Below are 21,710 nucleotides of genomic sequence, written 5' to 3' on the forward strand. Positions count from 1 at the left end.
TCTTTTCTGTTCACTTGTAATGACTTTTTGAATACAGATTGCACAGATTTGAATTAATATGCAGTGTTCAATGAAGATGTTTTAGCAGAATAAATTATAGCTGATCAGATTGATGGGGGAGAGTCAATAGACTGTTCTCAAACAAAACTCAAATTCCTCTTGAGAACGCAGGTCATTAGTTATCACTTTTCAGAATCCTTTTGCAACAGTGTCAAATGTTTCCAATGTGCATCTAAAGCCACATTAGGTGGCCTGAAATATTTGTTTGCATAAACACCATTTGCATTAAAAAGTAAGCAAACAAAACAGATTTTTAAAAAATTATTTTTTAAAATAATTTTCTAATGAAATAAACTTATATTTATATTACTTAAGAATATCTTTACGTTATATACTTATTATCAAAATATTTTATTTTAAAATTATAATAAAAAGTTTAAATAATTTAAAGTTCAAAACATATATAATTTTAACTTGAAACTGATTAAATCAATATTTCATCTAAGACCCTACAGAATCCTTAAAGACGTTTCAATGTATATAAAATAATGATTAAAAGAAATTCTTTTAATATTTTTAATTACAAAGTCAAGTTTGTTTCATCATTATAGCATGCATATTACCCATGAAGTAATAGAAAATGAGGATAACTAAAGGACCTTTATAAAAATTTAAATCGACCTTTGTCAAACAAGCACCAGATCAATCACAAATAAAAATACGCTAAAAATAAAATTAAAGGTTAATATTCTTTATAAGGAAATATGTAGTTTGATATCTGTTTAAATGTTTTTAAATTAACTTTGAATTTTTGCATTCTCCCAACATTTTTAAAGAGTAAATTTTAGATTAAGAAAAGTTGAGTTTTTTTCTATAATGATGTTAATTAAATAAATTGTTATGAAAACTTAAAAATACATATATGCATAAAAAGGTATCTGTAAAGCTCACCCCCCCCCCACCTTTATACATATTTGTGTGGCACAATCCAATTTTAGATTGCATAAAATGCTTTGAAACTTTTTTATAGAATAACAAAATATGTTATATATATAGCTAAGTATAATGATTATATTGCTAAATTTGAATAAAAATTTTATTTATAATTCACATTTATAGTATTTTAAAATGAATAGAGGTTTAGCTGTCTTCTATAAAACCGAATACTTTTAGTTTATCAGTGTCCAGTAATTTTGATTTGGAATGACATAATCTTGCTTCCAAAAGTTCAGTTAATAGGTCACAGATAGGATTGGCACCAGTGGGAAGGGATTTTGAACCCTTCTCATTTGTGGAAGAAATTTTCATAGTAGAATTATTCTAATTTTCTTCTTACTGGAAAATTTCTTTTATTTCACAAAAATCGTTGAGATTTACAGTGAGTACATATATAGCAGAGTCCTAGAAATATGAAATTTTCTTGGTATCACAAAATTTTTTTGAAGAAAATATTGCTTTTGTTAATGTGCAGAAACAAATCACAAGATTTAAGAAACAAACTTCTGAAAATGCATCATGTTTTTGCAAGATAACAAGGCAAATTTAAATGGAAAATATTACAAATGCAGCTGAGCAATTCGTTACTGGCCAATTTCATTGCATTAACAGATTGATATAGAATTTTTTGCACTCTACCGGTGTCAATGTGTACATTAAAAAAATTATATTACATTTCAAATCATTAAAAATTATATTCACACTACCACATTTCAGAAAAGGCTTCAAAGCATCATGATCTCAAGAGTGCATAGTAGTAAGCCAAGAACATTACATTTGAATGAAACTATAGAAAAGTTTGATAAATTGTAAAGTCAAATTCAATTGCAATAATGCCATTAGAACCTATTATTACAATGAGCTAGTTTTATCATATTTTCCAATACAACACAATAAGTTTGTCGTTCACGATTTATGTGTTTTTAAATTTTTTTTATTAGAATTTAGAAGACATATTTTTTTAATGCAAATTGTACCATTAGATATTTGAAAATTAGTATAAAATGTGCACTATTTTCAAATATTTAAATTAAAAGCTTTTCTCAGACTTAAAAATATTACACATGCTTTAATATTCTCACATGTTAAACTCCAATGATGAATGCAGTAAGAAAAATGTTAAAATGATGTTTAAAAAAAAAGTTGCTGAGACTAAAAAATAATGCTTGTTATAATTAAATTCATAAACTATCAGATCCTTTTTTTTTCTTTTTCTTTATTTGAGCTTGAGTTAGATTTAAAATTAAAAAAAATATTATGAATGCAATAGAAAACCGTTGCCATAAGCTCAACAATATTTTTTTCAAATAAATTTTGAAAACTGTATATATATATATATATATATATATATATATTAATACCAATAAGTCTGTTCAATTTGAATGCAGGAAAGTACCAAATTGATATATAAAATGTTTTAACAGCTTACTTCACTTCTTGTAACATCTTTCTTTTTCTTATGTCGTTTGCCCTTACTATGCTGAATGTCTGCACTTCGACTATCTGCAGAAGAACTCTGAGCCCTAATGATATAAATATATAAAATATACAATGATGAACAATATATTTTAAATATACAACATTTTGTATAATTTTTACTATTGGTTTCCAATGGAGAACAATTTAATAATTTATAGTTTTGTTTGCAGATTTTAGTAAACATTGTACATGCATGAATGGCAGTGGTTTCAATAATATTGACATTTTCTTGAATTATATACATATAATACATTTGGCATATATAACATGACAACGTACATTGTACGTACATGACATGTACAAAACGTACATTTCCTACCAATATACAAAACAATGCCTTGAAATCCAAAAAAATACATGTAAAATATTGCCAGAACCGATTTACTTTAGTCATGAAAATTCGATAAGTATTGGAAATTTAGTAAGTATAGAAAATTTCATATGTATTGAAAATTCGATATGTATCAGCAGTTCGATATGTATCGAGAATTCAATACATACACTCGAATTAATCGAATCGAACACTCAAATTAATTTTGAAAGAAGTCGAAATTTCTAAGAGTCCTGATGTTGATTGTTTTAGGAGGTGTTGATTTCTTTTCCATGGTCCAATCTTGTTCTCTTTAAACTGGATAGGATGGAGTTCCCATTCACAAAAGGGCATTTAAACAAAGTTTCATTTCACATGTGTTACCATTTATGCGAAAACCCCATGTTAGGACAAATGCATAACATATGCTATATGTGTAAAAAGCATTTTAAGGCAGAGGATTAAGCTTTTGCATTGTAAATTTGTCTTGAAATAAAAACGCTGATACTGATTTCTCTTAAATGTATTGCTGTAGGGAGATCTGAAAGACTTCAATTGCTGATGCATTTTTTTTTTTTTTTTTTTCAATCCAGATTGTTTAAGATCGCATACAGCTTAATATTGATACCAACTTTTTAGTGCAACTGAAAAATTCAATTTCGCACTACTGCTTTTATATTTGTTTATATCTGGAACACAGAATTTAAAGTTATCTGCTATACTAATTTTGAACAAAGCTTTTTTTCCCTCAAGAAACAATCACTCTACTTATCTCGGCTATATTTAGTTATTAATAATGTATTATCATATAGTAAGATATAATATTTGTATTCTTTACTAAAAAAAGCTGCATTCTAATTTTAAATTCATTTAATAAGAGTATTTATATGTTAAACTGCAACCTCCATGCCCTTGAATGCCTAAACAACAATACAAAGATTAAAAAATGCCCCTTTTGACACTAAAAAAGTTTTTAAAAAATTATTGCAGTAAATCAAAATCGGACTTCAAAAAATCATTAGATCAAAAATTTTTTTTTAAAGCAGGACTTTTATATAAATCAAATTTATATAAAAAAATTTGTTTTTTACTTTGCAATGCTAATGATGAATGATTGCAATGCAATGATTTATTTTGAAATGCATTACAAAATTCAGACATATAAACCTATACAAAAAAAAAAATTAAAAAAAAAAATGCTTGGGAAAAAAGTGGCAATGTTAAAATTAAATATATTTGCTCTGAACTTCAAATTGAAAGTTCACAATTTCTCAAATAATAAACAAGACATTCAATAAAACCATGCATGATTGACTAAATACTGTAGCAATGCTTCCACAGATTGAATGTGACTCTCTCTTCCCATCAGAGAAATTTATTCAAATCTCTCATGCTGTTACAGCAGTCTTGTGCATTAGCTGCAATCTGGGAATCTCATGGAAAGAAAATAACTATTGCTGAAATCAAAATAGACTGATCTATTCAGAAAAAAAAGGGGGGGGGGACAAGCAGAAGAGGTGAGAATTTCCGAGATTACACAGCTGTTCCATTTTTGGTGCAATAGCTATGGACTTTTATTCTTGCAATGTTTAGAGATCAGTATCGGAAACAACATGCCAATAAGACTGCATTTAATTCTTACAAGCATTGACTAATGAATATGCAGATAGAGCTACTTATTTCATGTAGGAGAGAGCACATGAAATAATAATGTTTGCTTTTAATGGGATGCACAACTTTCTAAAAATGTCAATGTAAAATAGGTTTCAGAAACTATTTTGAAATTGCATGTATGAACAAATACTTTTTTAAAAACAAGATCACAATATTGTAGTGTGATATTTACCAAATCATGATGGTGCATACAAAATATAATATCACAATCTTCTTTGCATCAATATTGCAATAATGAAAAAAATATTTCCCATTTCACAATCAAATGTAACATAATTTAACTATTCAAATTTGAAAAATTTTATATTGGCTATTAAAAGTACTGCTTCTAAGCAATAAAGAATATATTTTTGGTATGCTAATATAGAAGATCTAAAGAAGCAACCTGAGATATAAATGAATTCAAAAACAATACGAGGAGAGTAAGTTAGAATACATATCCATCTCTTGCTCATAATAAGATGAACAATAGAACTGTTTGTCTTAAAAAGGCTGATGCAAAGATGCATTTCGCTCTTATTTAAATCCTATTATAAATAAATAAAAGTGATGTTTATTCAAATAGTCACATCTAAGTTCAAAAGCACAGGAACAAATTGTAATTCCTAAAACAGCTAATTATGTCAAATTCATTTCAGACCAAACTAATTTTGTGTGTTCAGAAATTTTAAAACTTTAATCTTTGTAAAAATAATAATTTGTACTAACCATTGTCTTTGTTTCCGAGTTTTCAGCACAGGACTAGGAGTTCTTGGGCCTCTAAGTCTTACATTTAAATTTGATCTTCCAACACTGTCCTCCCTTACGTCTGGATGCCTTTTTCTAGAAGGTGAGGATGGTGACATATTATGCTTATCTCTTCCTTTTCGACCACCTTTTCTTGACTCAGGAACAGGTGATGGAGAACGATTCTTCTTAGCCTTGGCAGCACGACTGCTTTTCATTTTGTCATAATCATCACGTTGCTTGGATTTTGAAGCCTTTACATCTTTGCCGAATGATTTCTTATTCTTTTTCTTAATAGGAGGGTGGGAACTGCTTGATGAAGATGAAGATGAAGAGGAGCTACTGTCATTGCTGTCTTCATCACTGCTACTGCTTGATGATTCTGTGCTACTAGATATACTTCCACTATCACTACTGCTACTTGTACTACTACTTTCACTAAAGGAAACCTAATAATCAAAGAACAAATTAGCATATCTTCAAAAGGTAACCATTAAGATTTAATTTAAGAGCAAAAAAAATTTAAAACATTAAGTGTTATGGAAAATTTTATGTAATTAAATTTAAGACTATTCAATTAATTAGATACATAAATATCATATGAATGAACACAATGATTCTGTGCTACTAGATACGCTTCCACCCTCATATCTTTTTTTTTTAAACACAAGTCTGATTGTAAAGTATTTAGAGAAAATTAACAAATAATTTGAAATCTTTATAAATCTAATGAAATTTGCTGCTATGGAAAACCTAATAAAATATTATATAAGTCTGTATTTAAAAACAGAGCCTGTTAGATATATCAGATAAAATATCTTACATTTTCAATCATTTCTGCATATTATATATATATATATATATGCACACACATACACAGGGTGTGTAGACGAATTTTATTTCAAATTATAAGCACTTTATAAGTACTTTTTAAGCACCTTTAGAGAAAAAATAAGAATCTTAATTTAATATCTTTTTAATGTAGAATTATGATGATGAAGTTAATTCAATTGAAATTAATTTCAATGAAGTTAAGTTGGGTATTAACTAAGTAAGTGCCCAATTTTATACAAATATACAAATAAAATACTACAAGGAATAACTGAATATTATTCACCAACAATGAAACTAAGTTATTTAAAATATTTTTTATGTAAGTTTTTTTTTTTTTTTTTGAAAAACCATATTAAAAGACTTTCATCCCATATCTTAAATTATGTAATTACATTGCAGTTAGGAGGGAAAAAAGTTATACTGCTATTTCATTAACATTCGAATTCCTTTAGAAAGATTAAATATATCATCTAAATCTAAAATATAAAAATCAAGCTAATTTTATTAAAAATGTTTATAAAAGATTATTTCTCTTCAGAGATTTTTCCAAACACTTTGAATTCATTCAATTTTTCCATTAATAGCTTTTCACAACTAATTAGTTGTTAGTAGTGAAAAGTTTTTGGCTTGTCAAACAAGTACATAAGCTGTATATTCACATTCAGCTCATTCCTTTTCCAAAAGAAATTCTTTTTTCCATAAAGAAATCAAGAAATCTGAGTCTAACTTTCTTTATATCATTGACAACTATTTCATTCACCAAAAGTAGGGAATATATTAAATGAATTGATATTACTAATTTTCTCAATTCTTTATGTTTACCAGATGGATTCTACCAGACTGCTTTATGTAGTCATAGACTTCATGTTGTGAAACATATTTTTCATTCAAATTTTAATAAACACCAAATCCTCTTTCAATAGATGCTTGTTCATGAGTAGGGATTGCAATACCAGACCAAAATTTCAATACCGGTATTCGGTATTTTTTAAATCTTATACCGGGATACCGGTTTTAAAACCCGTATTAGAAATTTTAGAAAAAGAAAGAAAACATAGATGTTTCTTGGTTTTATTTGCCAGTTTTGTTAGAGAGTGTAAATATCACAAAAAATAATTCGTAACTTATGAATTATAACAATATATAATCCCAAAAAAGTAAAGAAACATCTTATTTATTTAAATCAGAAAAAAAGTGTAAATATCACTATTTAGTCCGTGGTGCTATTGAAATGTGATCTTAAAAAACATAATGCATCAATTGTACAGTCATTAAGCCTGGAACGTAATTTTGTGTAAAAATTACTAGCTGTCGAAAACGCTCTTTCGGCATCTGCGCTAGTTGGTAGTATTGTTAGCAATGCGCGATATACTTTTTCCAAGTATTTACCTCTAAATCCCTCATCTTCAAATAAATCGATTTCTCGTCGGATGGTTTTGGTTATAGCTGATTTCTGTATTGTATTTTGGTTCGTTGAAATTTTTTTTATTTATCGCTAATTCTAATTTTTGTTCAAGAGACAATTCCTTTCCACTATCAACAGTAGTGACATCATAATCTTCGATAATTGAACCGAATTCTTCTGAATGTGGATAGATTTGTGGGTAAAAAATTTTAAGAAAATTTACTCTAAACTTAATCAAATTTGAATTGGTTATTTTCTTTTCTTCTTTCTCATTTTCATTTTTAAAATCATTAGAATTATGTAAATACCATAAGACATCTTCTATTTCGGTATGCCTTTCTTCTGTGCGATTTTTCAATGTAATATATAATTCTTCAGATAGTGATGTGTGCAGTTCTTTCAATGACTGCAACATGAAATTTATTGTTGCATTAGCTGTTAATAAATTAGAATCTCTCCGACATAATGCCTCAATAGTCAGTTTTATTGGAAGTAGAGCTGATATAGTTCTGGATATTAAGTCGAATTTACTATCTGAAAAATTAATTTACAGGTTTAAGTCGATTATTGCTTTTTGGATTGGATTTCTCAGTTACAAAAATCGTTCCATCATTAGGAGTAAACTGTTGCAACATGTTTTAGAATCTAATATTAACATATATTCTGTTTTATTTTCAGTTAGTATATATTTTAGTAATATATCCTTTTTATAGGGGAACGTTTAAGTATCTTAACAAATTTTCGAACTTTATAAATTATAGGAAGCAATTCTTGATAGGTTAATATTTCATCCTCATTAGCAATATCTCCTTCACCAATTACATTGTCATTATATAATTCACCATTACATTCATTGTCAATATCACTCTTTTCATAGTTGGAATCCGAAATTTCTATATCCACAGTATTTGGATTCTTCTGTTCTTTATTTTTTTGGTATAATACATCTATTACTCCTCATTGAATTCCATCTGCATAGCACAACTGCTGATTTGCACCAATCAACTTTCCAACTTTTTTCATAATTGTTGCTCCATCAGTCGTTATGGATACAATATTTTCTTTCAGGGATAATCCATGTTTCGCTAATTTAGATTTAAGCAATTAATTAGCTAATTAATTTCGCCTGTTATGGAGACAAGAAAAAAAAAAAAAAAAACGCATACTATTTTGCTATGTTTGCGTTGCCTGAATATATAGTGAAGACAATTTCAAAAATTTCTAGTAAATACCGAAAAACCGGTATTTAAACTTGTGAATACCGGTATTACAAAATTGTACAAATGGCTCAAAATACCGGTATTCGGTATACCGGTATTGCAATCCCTATTCATGAGAAAGAATGTAAATTTTCAAAATTCTCCACATTTTCTTTAAATTTATAATCTTCCAATAAAGGATTTTTTTTAAACCTTCATCTAATCTCATTCTTTTGACATGAAAATTATTGAAACCGAGTAAAGGTGATTTGACTTGGAATCTATCAACTTCACGAGAATAGCACCATCATACCAACTTTTTTGCATTCTGAGGAAATTACAATAAGCAACAAGATTCACTTTTTACATTTACTTCTTATCGATGAAACAATATTTCTTACTGATGCAAAATTTACAGAATTCATTATACAATCCAATGTTTTAACAATAAGCTACTGACAAAAAGGCATATAATGTTATTGGATATTGCTTTTGTAGAATGTAAGTTAATCATTTATCCCATCTTATGCCTGCACTCTCTATACCAATTGCAGAACAAGATACATTGTTAGAAAAATCCTACTGACATTAGCAATTTACTGAAAAAATAATTTCAACTCAGAAATGTTCTTTCAAAATTTTAAAAAGCACAATTGTTGCTTTACTAACTTATGTATATCATGTACCTAAAAAGGTAAAAGTAAGTTACCACTAATACATTTGAAGAAATGGCTTGATGCGCTCTGCTGTAAATGCATATAAAAACCAGTTGAGAAAGTTTCACCACTGCTTCATCACATATGTCCTGATGAAGGTAATCAATTCTCCCTCCGCCATAAAAATTAGAGACCTTAAAAGCAAGTCTGTGAATGCCACAATTGCAGATTTTATTTTTGGGAGTCTCAGTATAGAAAGAAAAAAAGGAGGAAGGAGGGACGAATATGCTCAGGAATTTTTAGGCTGATCAATTGAATCCAAAATTTATGATAAAGCTATAATTTTAGAAACTTAGATAAATAAATATTGTTAAGTTATCTTAAGTTTTTTTTGTTGTTATAGTGTTTACATACATTAGTCATAGAGACATACAATCTGTCATATGATCACCTTATTGATGGATTTGGTTCAAAAATTTGATATTGATCTATACTTTAGATGTTAAAACTATGTACTACATTTTACTGATGTAACACTTTATACAGTGTGGGTAAAAATTCTGTAAAAACTTTACAAATTCATAAAACCCAAAAAATAGCCAAAATAAAAAATGGTTTGCAGATTTAGCATTGATAGGTTACTTGATTTTTTTTAAGATAAGAAAAGTTCAAAAACAGTCAACAGATGGCAATGGTAAGAAAGATTAAGTTGGAAATATGTAAATGAGATAGGTGATTATAAATACTTATGTTCTTGATCCAGAATAGCAGTCTTGCCATGAGCTTTTACTGTCAAATACTGAAGAGAAAGAAGAATTTACGAGGTCTGCTCTCTTTAAAATTGAACAAGACCCCTCCTCAATCTTTAAAATCTTGTGAAGTGAAGACTCATTTCTTGTCCCATGGTGACATTAATACACATAATTATTGCATCTTGGCAACATCAAAGCCACAAGTGTTTTCCCCAAAGTCACAATGTGGTGTGGTTTCATAGGTTTCTTCATGGTAGGAACCCTCTTTTTTGAAACACTGTGTCCAGTAAATGGATAGAAAATGGTGAAAGTAAATGCTTGGCGTGTCTTTTCTTCATTTATGTACAGAACGCCACCTATTGGCTGTTGTTTTAACTTCTTATTTTAAAAAAAATTCCATGACATATGGATGCTAAACCTGCAAACCATTCTTTATTTTGCTTAATCTCCCAAGTTTTATAAATTTTTCAAGTTTTTTCGGACTTTTGGCCACCCTGAATTTTGAAGTTATTTAGTTCACTTGTATTTTTACAAACAATCAAACAGATAAACAAACAAAAAACAATGGGAATTGATTTTGTTCTTTTTTTTTGTTGTTGTTACAGTGTTTATATGCATTAGTCATAGTGATATACAATCTGACAAATGGTCAATTTGATGATGGATTTGATTCAAAATTTTGATATTAATCTATACTTTAGATGCTAAAAGTATGTACCACATTTTACTGATGTAGCACTTTGCATTTTGAAGTTATTCTGCACACAGATAAGCAAAGAAACAGATAAACATAAAATAATGAGGATGTATTTCATTCAAAATTTGGTTGAAATCATCAAATTCTGTATTAAGAAATTCCAGCTCAAAGTGATTTTCAACTTATTGTATTCAAAGGCAGATTTTATATCAAAAATGTGTCATTCAGAGGTTAATAATATTTCATAATTAGAAATAAGTTACTAAATTGAACAATTAAAACAACAAGAATTCTAAAAACTCTATGCATATGGGGTGAGGAAAAAAATTGCAAATCAGAAAAAAAAGAAAAAAAAAATGCCATGAAATCTCAAAAAAACAGCATTTAAATGCAATAGAAAAGAAGCTTTCCTTAGATGTGAAATGAAGTAACTTCTCTTAAATTGCATTTCTAGAAAACAAACTGTTTACAAAATAAAAACATTCAAAACAGAAAAGTGCAGAAAAGGAAAACAAAGCATTCTTTATCACAGTTAAAACTTTCCCTCCTCCATTTTCTGTTAAGACTTGTGAACATGCCATTTTTTAATAATACTTACAGTCTTTGTAATTGTCACACTCTCATTCAGAAGTCTTTCTTTTTGTAGTTCTAACTCTAATTCTCGTTGGAGTTGCTGCCTTTTCCTTTCTAGCGTTAATTCTTCTTTGTAATCTAGCTGAGCTGCATCCATAGGCCAATCTGAACACATTAAAAGATTAAAAGCAATATTTTCTACATATTTGAAATTATATAGATTTTAAACATTTTTATTATCCAAAAAATATCTTAAGTAATAAATCATAAGTGTATAATGTTAAGCATTATACACTTAATCATATGCTGTGAGGATTTTAATCAAGAAATTTTAATATATTTCATTTTTAATGTTGAAAGTTAATATAATTATTAACACTATAGAATAAAGGTTACTACTCAATGATAACCACTGAGAATTTAAAGTATGCCTGTGGATTCTGTACTATAGACTTTAATTATAAAAAGCAGCAGAATTTATTGATGCTGTTGAAGTTTATTTATTTGCCTAACTTTTCCTGTAAACTAAATAACAGAGCCATATGTTATAATTTTTTCAAATACAATTTTATATATTTCTTTAATTAAGGGTGTAAGTTCACAAATAGCCTTAGTTAGTCTTCTTCTTATTTTTTTTTCATATAGTTTTACTATTTTAAGTAACATTTCATTTAAGTGTGGTATAAACGACAAATTAGGGTCCAAATTAATTCTTAAATAGTTGAAGTTTTTAGTGTATGGCATTTTCTTTCTATTTAATCTAATTCCTGGAAAATGATTGATTTCTTTTCTATATTTAAACCTTATATATTTGCATTTATTTGTGCTAAAATTTTATTTATATTTTTCAGTCCAATCTTCTATTATTTTCATTATAGCTTTGCTCATTTAGAAAAATGAAAAGATCCTTTCTCAAAAAATCACTACATCATCTGCAAATGCTTGTACTCCAAATTCAAGATTTTCCTCAAATTCATTCACAATATACAACCACAAAATTGGACCAGAACTTGAACTCTGAGAAACTCCCTGATTATAATACCAAGCTTTGTTGTTATAAAGAAGAAATGTGCGATTACTTAATAAACTATCCAAAGTCAAATATAATGATTTGTTCACCCCATATTTTCTAAGTTCCTCTTGATGTCCAGTCAACCAACTGTATTAAATACATTTTCAATGTTTATTCGAACCATACACATGATCAATTTGTTATCTCTTGCACAATTAATAAATTCAAAAGTTTTTCCCAAGGTCTGTATTGTCCCATTCTATTTCTAAAACCATATTCGTAATTATTTAAAATATTTTGAGACTCTAGTAAATACATCAGTCTGTTCATTAAAAGTTTGTCTAAAACTTTACCACAAATCGGCAAGAGACAAATGGGTCTATAAGATTTATAATTCGTTAAATCTTATCCCTTCTTTGGAATTAGAATTAACTTAGCTATTTTCCACTCTTCAGGGAACTAATTATTATTTAGATACCAGTTAATCATGCAAACCATTCTTTTTCTATAAAGAATACCTCTTTAATAAATTCAACTGTCCATCCATCTTGACTTGGAGCAACCTGCTTTTTCATATCTTTAAGAGTTTTCTCGATTTCCATGACAGTAAATGTTTGCAATTCATCTTCTAAAGAATGATTATAGTTCCTTTCTTCTACCTCAAGAACCCTTGAAAATTATTTTTGTATTATATAACCAAAATTGCCCTGGACTGTAGATTTATATTTCCCATTACCTTACTTAATTTGGTATATTTTGTGGTTAGAGTATTTATCTTTAATGATATTTTTGATTATACCTGCTTGGTTTTAAAAATTTATCCTGTCTAAAAACTTTTTAAAAGAACCTTGTTTGGCCTTTTTAATCATTCATTTTGCTAATTCTCTTTTCATCAATATTTGTCTTTTAATGCTACTTTCAGGATCTCTTGCGCTTTGAAAATGTCTACATAATGATCTGACTTTACCACACATTATTTCAAATTTTGAATTTCACCAAGGTGTTTGATTTATATTTTTCTATATAAAATTTTCTTCTATTAATAACACATATTAGATTTAATCCCCGATTAAAATCCCTTATTATTTCATCTATGCTTTCAAACGTGAAGCTTCTTCCCCTGAAAATCCCTATACGACACTTAAGATCCTTACAAAAATCTAGATGATGCACATGATTTAATAATGCTTGATTTCAAAAGTCATAAGAAAAATTAAAGTTTACAAGAAGCTGCTAATTTATTTTTTGGATTTAATTTCTGCAATTTATAAAATTACATTTTTCAGGGTCATGACAAACCAAAACATATCCTTATATTTATGTGAATAATTATTCATCTAACTCTGAGTCCCAATTATTTTTCCAGCACAAAGTGTAAAATATCAGTATTAAGCTACCTAAAAACTATTCGTAAATTATTATTATGAAAAGTGTAACAGTATTCTAAATGAATACTTAATATCACACAGATTAGCAAATATATTTATTAAATATTCACAAACCATCTGAATCATCTTCCCAATTGCCTTCTGGCTTCTTTTTATTTTCTGTTGTTTCAGTTGCTGTAGCAGAAGGTGAGCGAGGTCTAGTAACTACAACTGTTGATTTAATCTTGCTTTCATGTTCACCTTTTCGGCTTCGACTTATACTCCTCTTTGAAGTTTTTCTCTATAAAATATCAAACATATAAATTCCAAAAAGCTACTAAAAATATCAACGTATGCATATTTTCAAAACAATTACTAACAGTAATCACATTATTTTCATGAAATAACTGAAAAACTATCATTTTTAAATAAAGTAATAAATAATCTACCAAGCTATAGGAGGTAATTTGTACAATGTGATAACTGTATTTATTCTCATTTAAATCACTATTTATATAGCTTGGTGGTATCTTCATGGTTCCTTTAAGAAAATACTTTTAAACTTCAAAGATATTTTACACTTACTTTTTTGGAAGTCTTGCATGGTTTTGTATATTGTGTCAATACAATTCATAAAGATAAGTGTGGTTTAATTAGAGCTTTATTAAATAAGTGAGAAAAAACAAAAATTTAATTAATTTGAGTTTGTGTTTGATGAATACATAGATATTTATAAAAAACAGAAATAAAGAAATGGGAAAAATTTTGTTTACTAATTTTGCTAATACTATTAAATAAGTCTCATATGTAATATTTTATAGGGTTTTATTAAAATAATGCATGCAAGAAAAATGTTTAATAAAAAATTTAATGCATGAAAATAAGTGTGTAAAACTCAGTTCGAAACAAGCAAAATATTTTTGTACAACAAATTATAGCATAAAAATTAATAGTGAAAGAAAATAATACAAAACATTTCTGTATGCCCTAAAGTATATTTTTTGGCTATTTCACTTTCGGAGAGTATATGTGAAAATATTTCTGATATATCATTGAATGCATTAAGGGCCAAAAGTGACACAATAAGTTTAAATGTCCATAAAAGTTCAGCTTTAAATTATGGTTCCTGAATTAAAAATCAGCTTATTTTCGGACATCAAATTTCACGTGTCCTTTTCTCCTGTATTCCTTTCAAGTATTAGGTCTAATATCAATTGACTTTTTTGAGAAGGCACACCATTTTGTATGTTTTCCTCTTTTGGCATGACTAATATGTGCCTGGTTTCCCATATTACTTAAGCTTATTATCTTTTAAAAATGAGCAATGCACAGCAATGGATTTTGCAGAACCTTTATAACTTATTTGGCAAAATTAGATTGCTCATATTTCTTTCCATCCAATCTATATTAAATATGGACTTTGAGCAGATCATTGTTTAAAAAAATTCTTTCATCTACTCTGAATAAACACAAAAATTCTCAAATAATAATCAAACCATTCAATAAACTCACATGTGAGTGACTAAACACCACTGCAATGCTTCTGTAAATTGAATGCTACTATTCCCTCCAGATAAATTTATTTTCTCATGCAATAAGAGAAGTCTCGCACATTCTCATTAGTTACAATTTGAGAATCTCATGGAAAGAGAGAAAGAGCAAGTAGAAAAGAGACGAGTCACCGTAATTACACAGTTGTTTTGTTTTTGGTGCTGTGGCTATGATGTTTTATTCTTGCAATGTTGAGAAATTGCCATTTTTTAGATGAAAAAAATAAAAGGGGAATTAAGAAATTTAAAATCCCCTGTATTTTCCCGGTTTTTAAGGAAATTTTTCAAATTTCTCTGCATTTTACCTTTTAGATGCTTTTTAAATTGCTTATATTTTTCCAGCAGTGTGGTAACCCTATCTATAGAATAATATATTTTATACTTAATAGTGTTATTGCTTCATTAAAAAAAATTCAAACTTTTTAATCGGGTTCGCATAATATAAATACTGAAATAATAAATAAATATTTTCAAAAAATGAGAGTAAAAAAAGTTTGGAGGAAATAATGATTGCCATATCTAAGAGAAAAAAATTAATCTCATTTTTATACTGCTAATTAATTATCTGTAAAAAGGCTAATTGAATTCTTTGTGAAAAAAGATTATTGAAAGTTTTATTTTTTATTTTTCACTATTCAGAGCAAAATAATAATGCAAACCTTAGGAGAAGCAGAACTGGTTCTTGATTCTTTTGGTTCATCTCTTTTGGGTTTTACCTTATGTCTAAGATCTTTTGACTCAATGTCTCTAAAACAAAATAATAAAATAAGACTGAATAAAATATTATATCAAATATTTAGTTAAAATATTAACTTTAATTAATTGACTTTTCATTAAAAAACACAGAAATAGGTTTCTGTGGTTCAAAATGGTATTAAAAAAATAACATACATACAAATTTTAAATTTGTTAAAATGTCACAATCAATCATATAGAGTTAACAAAATTAAACACTGATAAATGTGGCTTCCCTAATCTTAAGTATTAGACTGCAAGAAATATATATATCAAATCACTATAACTCAGGAGACAATTTGATAAAGTACTAGTTTTATAAACCTCATTGAGAGGCATTATACTCATTTTGTTCTGGCATTTATATCTGTATATGAAGCTAACTTTACACTAAAATGTGCTTATTATAGCTTGAATTCTTTCAAATGGGTAATTACATTTAAAATTAATAAATCTATCAAGTAACTTCACAGTAATTTAATTTACATATTTAACACTAATTTAATGTTAAGAAAATACATGAAAAATATCAGAAATTGCAGCAAGTAATACTGTAGCTGAGAATCAAAACATTTTTTGAATGCACATATGTTTTGCAACAATATCTAAAAGAGATAATATAAATATATAGCAATACTGACTTTTCTGATTTAGTTGACCTTCTTGAAGAACTAGGAAAAGTATCATGCTTGTATCGGCAAGTATTTCCATATGCACAATTTCCAGTACGAAGCCAATTTCTACATTTTTCATTCTGTTCTGTTCTAGCGTGTCTCTAAAAAGAAAAAAAAAAAAAAAAAAGAAAGAAAAGAAAAAAAAATAAATTAAGACATAATTATTTATAAGTCAAAAAATGTCTTGAATAAACTAAAAGTCATATAAAAGACACAATCAGAAATACTTATTATATTCTTTAAATTCGTTAGTCTTTAATTCACTCAATTTCTTCAATTCATTTATTCTAGTCTTTAAATTGTAACAAAACTTTTACAAAATAAATAAAAAGTAACTGCGTTTATGCAGAAAGGTAACTGCATTTATCCAGAAATAAAACTTGTACAATAGCATAGCCAAATAAAAGTTATTTACATCAGCAGGTTGAGTTGCTATATTTACAGTTCCAGGTCCTAAACGTTCAAATACACTTGGTCTTCTCGGTTGGTCACTGTCATCTTTTGTATTCTCAACAGTCACTTTACGTTTAACTTTAGTAGACATCTGAAACAAAATCGCTTCTTTTAAAAATCTGTACTTTCACAAGTCAAGCAATATAAATACATTGTAATAATTACAATAGGGCTATCATAAGTCGTTTATATAAAAGACTGTCATTATATATCATTACTCAGTTCCACATTATTATTTGTCACATTTTCTTCCTAAATGGAAATTGAGACAGCTAGATCATGGCAGAGCAACAAACATTGAAATACAAACCAATACTAATAAAGTTAAGAAGGAAAACATTTCAGTACTATCATAGAGGGCTGAGACTCCAAAGATATGGCAATATAATGAATCACCCAGTCTCAAATGTTAATGCTTGGTGAATTCTAATTTGATTCATGTATATGTAATAACAAAATTGCTTACTCTTGCACATTGAGTCTATTTATAGGTAACTCCATTTTTATCCCTGTAATAAAAGAAACCAAAGGAAAAAAAGCAACCTAAATTAGGAAAATTTAATAATTTTACTACTGGAAATCCAGCAACCAACAATCTATTGTAACAAATTTTAATAAACAAATATCATGACAACATCAATGTCTATTCTAATGATAAAGAAATTTCTTTCTAGTATGATAAAGATTCAAAAGAAATTTTTTATTGAAAGTTGTTCCATGACAACTCTATACACCTTATTATTCTCATATAATTTGATGCAAATGTATTATTAATACAAACTGAAAAACTTTGATTTTTTTTTTTTTTTTTTTGAATTTAGATTTCACTATTGAGCTATTACTAGAATTTTATGTTTCTGAAGGATTGCTGTTAATTCTGAAGGCAATGGGTAGAATTCAAATTATAAAGCTACTGAACAAATTATACTTATCATATATCTCTTCCAAATAGAATTCTTTCAGAGAACTTCAAGTTTATTACAATACAAATATGTTAAAATAGTTACTATATATAATACAAAAGTTGCAATGTGTACTTCATATAATATAATATAGGGCCTTAATTTTAATTTCGAATTCAAACACCAATTACTAATAAATTCAGTTTTGAAAATATAAACAATATACCTTTATTTAATAAACACTTGAATGTGTTGAATTTGAATTTTTAAAGAATTATCGAAAATCCTGTAATTAATGATCAACTTTTTAATTAAAATCTTAAACCGTAAATAAGCTTTCATGAAGAAATCTTACTATGTTATTAAAAATGTGTTCTACACATTTATTACTAAAACATGAAACAACTGAAAATAAAAACATAAATTTTAATGTCATTTTCAAATCAGATATCAGTAAAATTATGCCAGAAATTTCGGCGCGTTAATTTTTTATTCACATTCTTATATTATATACTTCATTTCAGTTAGAACAAACGTTTTCAATTTTTTAGTGGCTAAGTATTTGAATTTACATTTATTTTTAAACATCATCATATATATATTAAAGATTTCACATCAAATTTACCTTGAAGAATTTCAGATTTGTCAATATTCCACAAAGTTTTAAAAACTTCACATTTGATATGAGAATGTATCATCAACAAATGTGTTTATTTATTTGCTAAACGTTAACCAAAACACAGAGAATCAAAACTTTCACCGCATAGTAGCAAAAACAAAGATCTAGCTCTCGTAGATAGGCTATTGACTTGACTATAGCGCCATCTATTGTAGCTATCTGAATTAACAAGTAGCGAAAATACCTGCCATTTCATTGTCATGGCAATCATGTAAATAACAAGCTTTCCCTCCCCCCCCCAAAGAATTTTATAAAATTCAAGACAATATAACTTTATCTAATCCATTTCAATATAAAAGAAGCCATGCAGTTGTGAAATAGCATTTTTATCATTTTGTGTTCCTATATCTCTACTTAATATTTCTACAACTTCTAAGCCGGCGTCCTGGCATAGGGGTAGCGCGTCTTCCCCGTGATCCGGGCGTCCTGGGCTCGAGTTCCGGTTTGGGCATGGTTGTTCTTCCGTTGTTCTATCAGTGAGATGTGTGAATGTGCCCTCCTGTAAAAAGGGGTTGTACAAGCGAATGAGTGATGCGTAAGTAGCAAAGTCGTACTCTTGGCCCTAGTTGGCGCTACTAAAAACTACAAGAGACGCTCCCCCACCGGCTGTAAATCGCAGTTTTCATAACAGCGAGCTTGTCCGTGGCAAGTGTCATAAGAAACAACAACAACTTCTAAAATTTTAAACCGATATTATTAATCTAATTACGAGGAAATTATTTATAAACAGATAATTTTTTTAACAGATAGTTTCTAGTTATTAATCTCACAATAAGATTAAGCTTTTTGTGATCAAATGGTATTGAAAAATTAGGACCCATAAAAATACATGCTTTTTATTTATTTTTTTTTTCTTCTTTTGCTTTTCAACTTGTCAATCACAACGTTTTAAAATGATATAAGTAATTTCGCATACTTTCAATCTTTGCATTTATATTTCATATAATAGTAATAAGGTTTTATGAGCAATTTCTAAGCAATTAGTTAAGAAATTTTTATTAATAAATAGAATGCTTTGGATTAGATCATTTAAAATTTAACATATTTCTTTCATATATTTAAATGTAACACAGGTCTCTAATGAAGTTAGAGTAAATAAGATTATTCTTAAATTCTGAGTTATGAAGCAGTTCTGTTTTAAAACTTAGTAAAGTTCATGCACCATATACGGAAAATACATATTATAATTGCCTTTAAAAATATGCGATGCTGAGCAAAAATCTAATTGTTCTTTTAAAAGTTTCTTTAAAACTATTCAGTGTTTTTAGATTTATCAATATTAATTTCTTGTTAATGTTATTATTCTACAAATAATAGTACTATTTTATGTGTTACAACTCCTATATTAGAATGTAGTGATAATAGCAGATAGATAGTGATAATAAATTAGTAATGATAGCATTTGTTTCAAGTTTTACATATTTCTTTTATGAATTATGTTACTATCAACGTTATAGAATTTTAATCCTCTGTCTATATATATATTAGTTTTCTACACAATTTATTAAAAAAATAAAAATAACAGAAATTCACTAAAATATCTGACTGAAATTTTGCATATGCTTTATATGTAATATTATTTAGGGGATGTGAAAAATATTTGTATTTGAGAAAAGTATTTGAGAAAATTAGCCTTTACATTTAAATTTAATGTCTTTATAAATTAATAATTACTCAAACAAAATATATCTATGAAAATTAACTTAAAGCTTATCAAAAATCTAATAATAATTTTTATAACCAATTCTGAAGCAATTTTTGAAGATAAGAATAATGTGCAAAATATTTTTGTTTCTGAAACCGACTGTAAGTAGTGTTGAATTTAAATTATAGCAAACTTATGTTTTGAAGGGGTAATTGTTCTTGACATGCTGTAACGTTTTCTCTTTTTCCTCACATAGTAATTCTCATTCCTGCCAGATGTAACGTCACCCGTTTTCCCAAAAATACAGTAGACTCCCGATTATCCGCGGGCGGGTTATACGCGGAGCGGATTATCCGCGCATGCCGCACGACGTTTTTTTTTATTTTTTATTTTTTTATTTATTTATTTTTTTGGATGATTTCTTCAAAAAGGTGAAGTTTTACAGTTATGCTTTTGTAATTACATAATACATTACAGTATTAAAACAGTACATATGTATTAATTTTTCTGTGTATCCTTGACGCCTCTCGTAAGGGCGAAGCACTTTTCTGTTTTCATTAACAAAATGCATTTGAGGTTTGTTTTGAGTGATATACTAAAATATTAAGCGTTAGTTAAACATTTCCTGCTGTTTATTTTACGTTTTACTGTACATAAAACGATTTTTCAAAGTTGGAATGACTGTTTTTATTTTTGCTATACTCGTTTTTAGCTTTTTTCGGATTATCCGCGATTTTTGTTATCCGCGGCGGCCGTGCCACCCAATTCCGCGGATAATCGGGAGTGTACTGTAGTTAAGTGCTTATGAAAAGCCAGATAGGTATACTCTTCACTGTCTTGGCTGTCTTCTTTTCCATTCATCTTGACAAATTAAAATCGTTGTGGCTATGTATGTATATACATATTCACACATGTTCTACATCCACTTCTAAGCAACTAGTCCGAACTCTTCCAAATTTTCAAAAGGCGAAAATTAATTAAATGTCCAGAAATTAGAAATTAACAGAAATTGTGGCATTTTTCGCCCTTTGTACTACTCTAGCAGAAATTTTTAAAATACCTCTTTTATTTTAAAATGTCTTTTTTAATGTTTTCATTGGTCTTAAGGTAATGATTTAACAATACTTAAAACTAAATCAATAGCTTAAACGAAGAGAACCTTCTTTATACTTAAGTACTTGTATTAATATCAAAAGTTTATATTTCCCTTAAATCCATTTGCAGGTAATCGAAATACTCGAAGAATTTTTTTTCCTACCCAATGATAACAACTTAGCCGAAAGACTGTCAGCAAAAATGCGACATCTTATTCATTTGTCAGTTTATTGATTATTCTGTTAAATGTAGCGCGAATTATAAGGTGAATGAACGACATTTAAATCAAATGTCTAA

At 27.8% G+C, this 21,710-nt stretch overlaps 1 protein-coding gene across 2 annotated transcripts in view; it reads right to left on the reverse strand.

Annotated features, from left to right (window-relative positions):
* The window catches only part of LOC129971184 (zinc finger CCCH domain-containing protein 13-like), a 57,074-nt gene extending 38,298 nt beyond the window's left edge, over nucleotides 1-18,776 (reverse strand). For both annotated transcript variants that reach the window (XM_056084727.1, XM_056084726.1), the window contains exons 1-8: nucleotides 18,620-18,776; nucleotides 17,055-17,183; nucleotides 16,607-16,740; nucleotides 15,890-15,977; nucleotides 13,816-13,981; nucleotides 11,327-11,466; nucleotides 5,168-5,634; nucleotides 2,426-2,519 (exon numbers count right to left, since the gene is read on the reverse strand). In XM_056084727.1, coding sequence (XP_055940702.1) covers nucleotides 2,426-2,519; nucleotides 5,168-5,634; nucleotides 11,327-11,466; nucleotides 13,816-13,981; nucleotides 15,890-15,977; nucleotides 16,607-16,740; nucleotides 17,055-17,183 — 1,218 coding nt within the window. In that variant the 5' untranslated portion in view covers nucleotides 18,620-18,776. The remainder of the gene's footprint in view (nucleotides 1-2,425; nucleotides 2,520-5,167; nucleotides 5,635-11,326; nucleotides 11,467-13,815; nucleotides 13,982-15,889; nucleotides 15,978-16,606; nucleotides 16,741-17,054; nucleotides 17,184-18,619) is intronic.
* Nucleotides 18,777-21,710: the final 2,934 nt, after the last annotated feature.

The sequence above is a fragment of the Argiope bruennichi genome, chromosome 6 (genome assembly GCF_947563725.1).
Source record: "Argiope bruennichi chromosome 6, qqArgBrue1.1, whole genome shotgun sequence".
In the NCBI taxonomy this organism is placed as follows: Eukaryota; Metazoa; Arthropoda; class Arachnida; order Araneae; family Araneidae; genus Argiope; species Argiope bruennichi.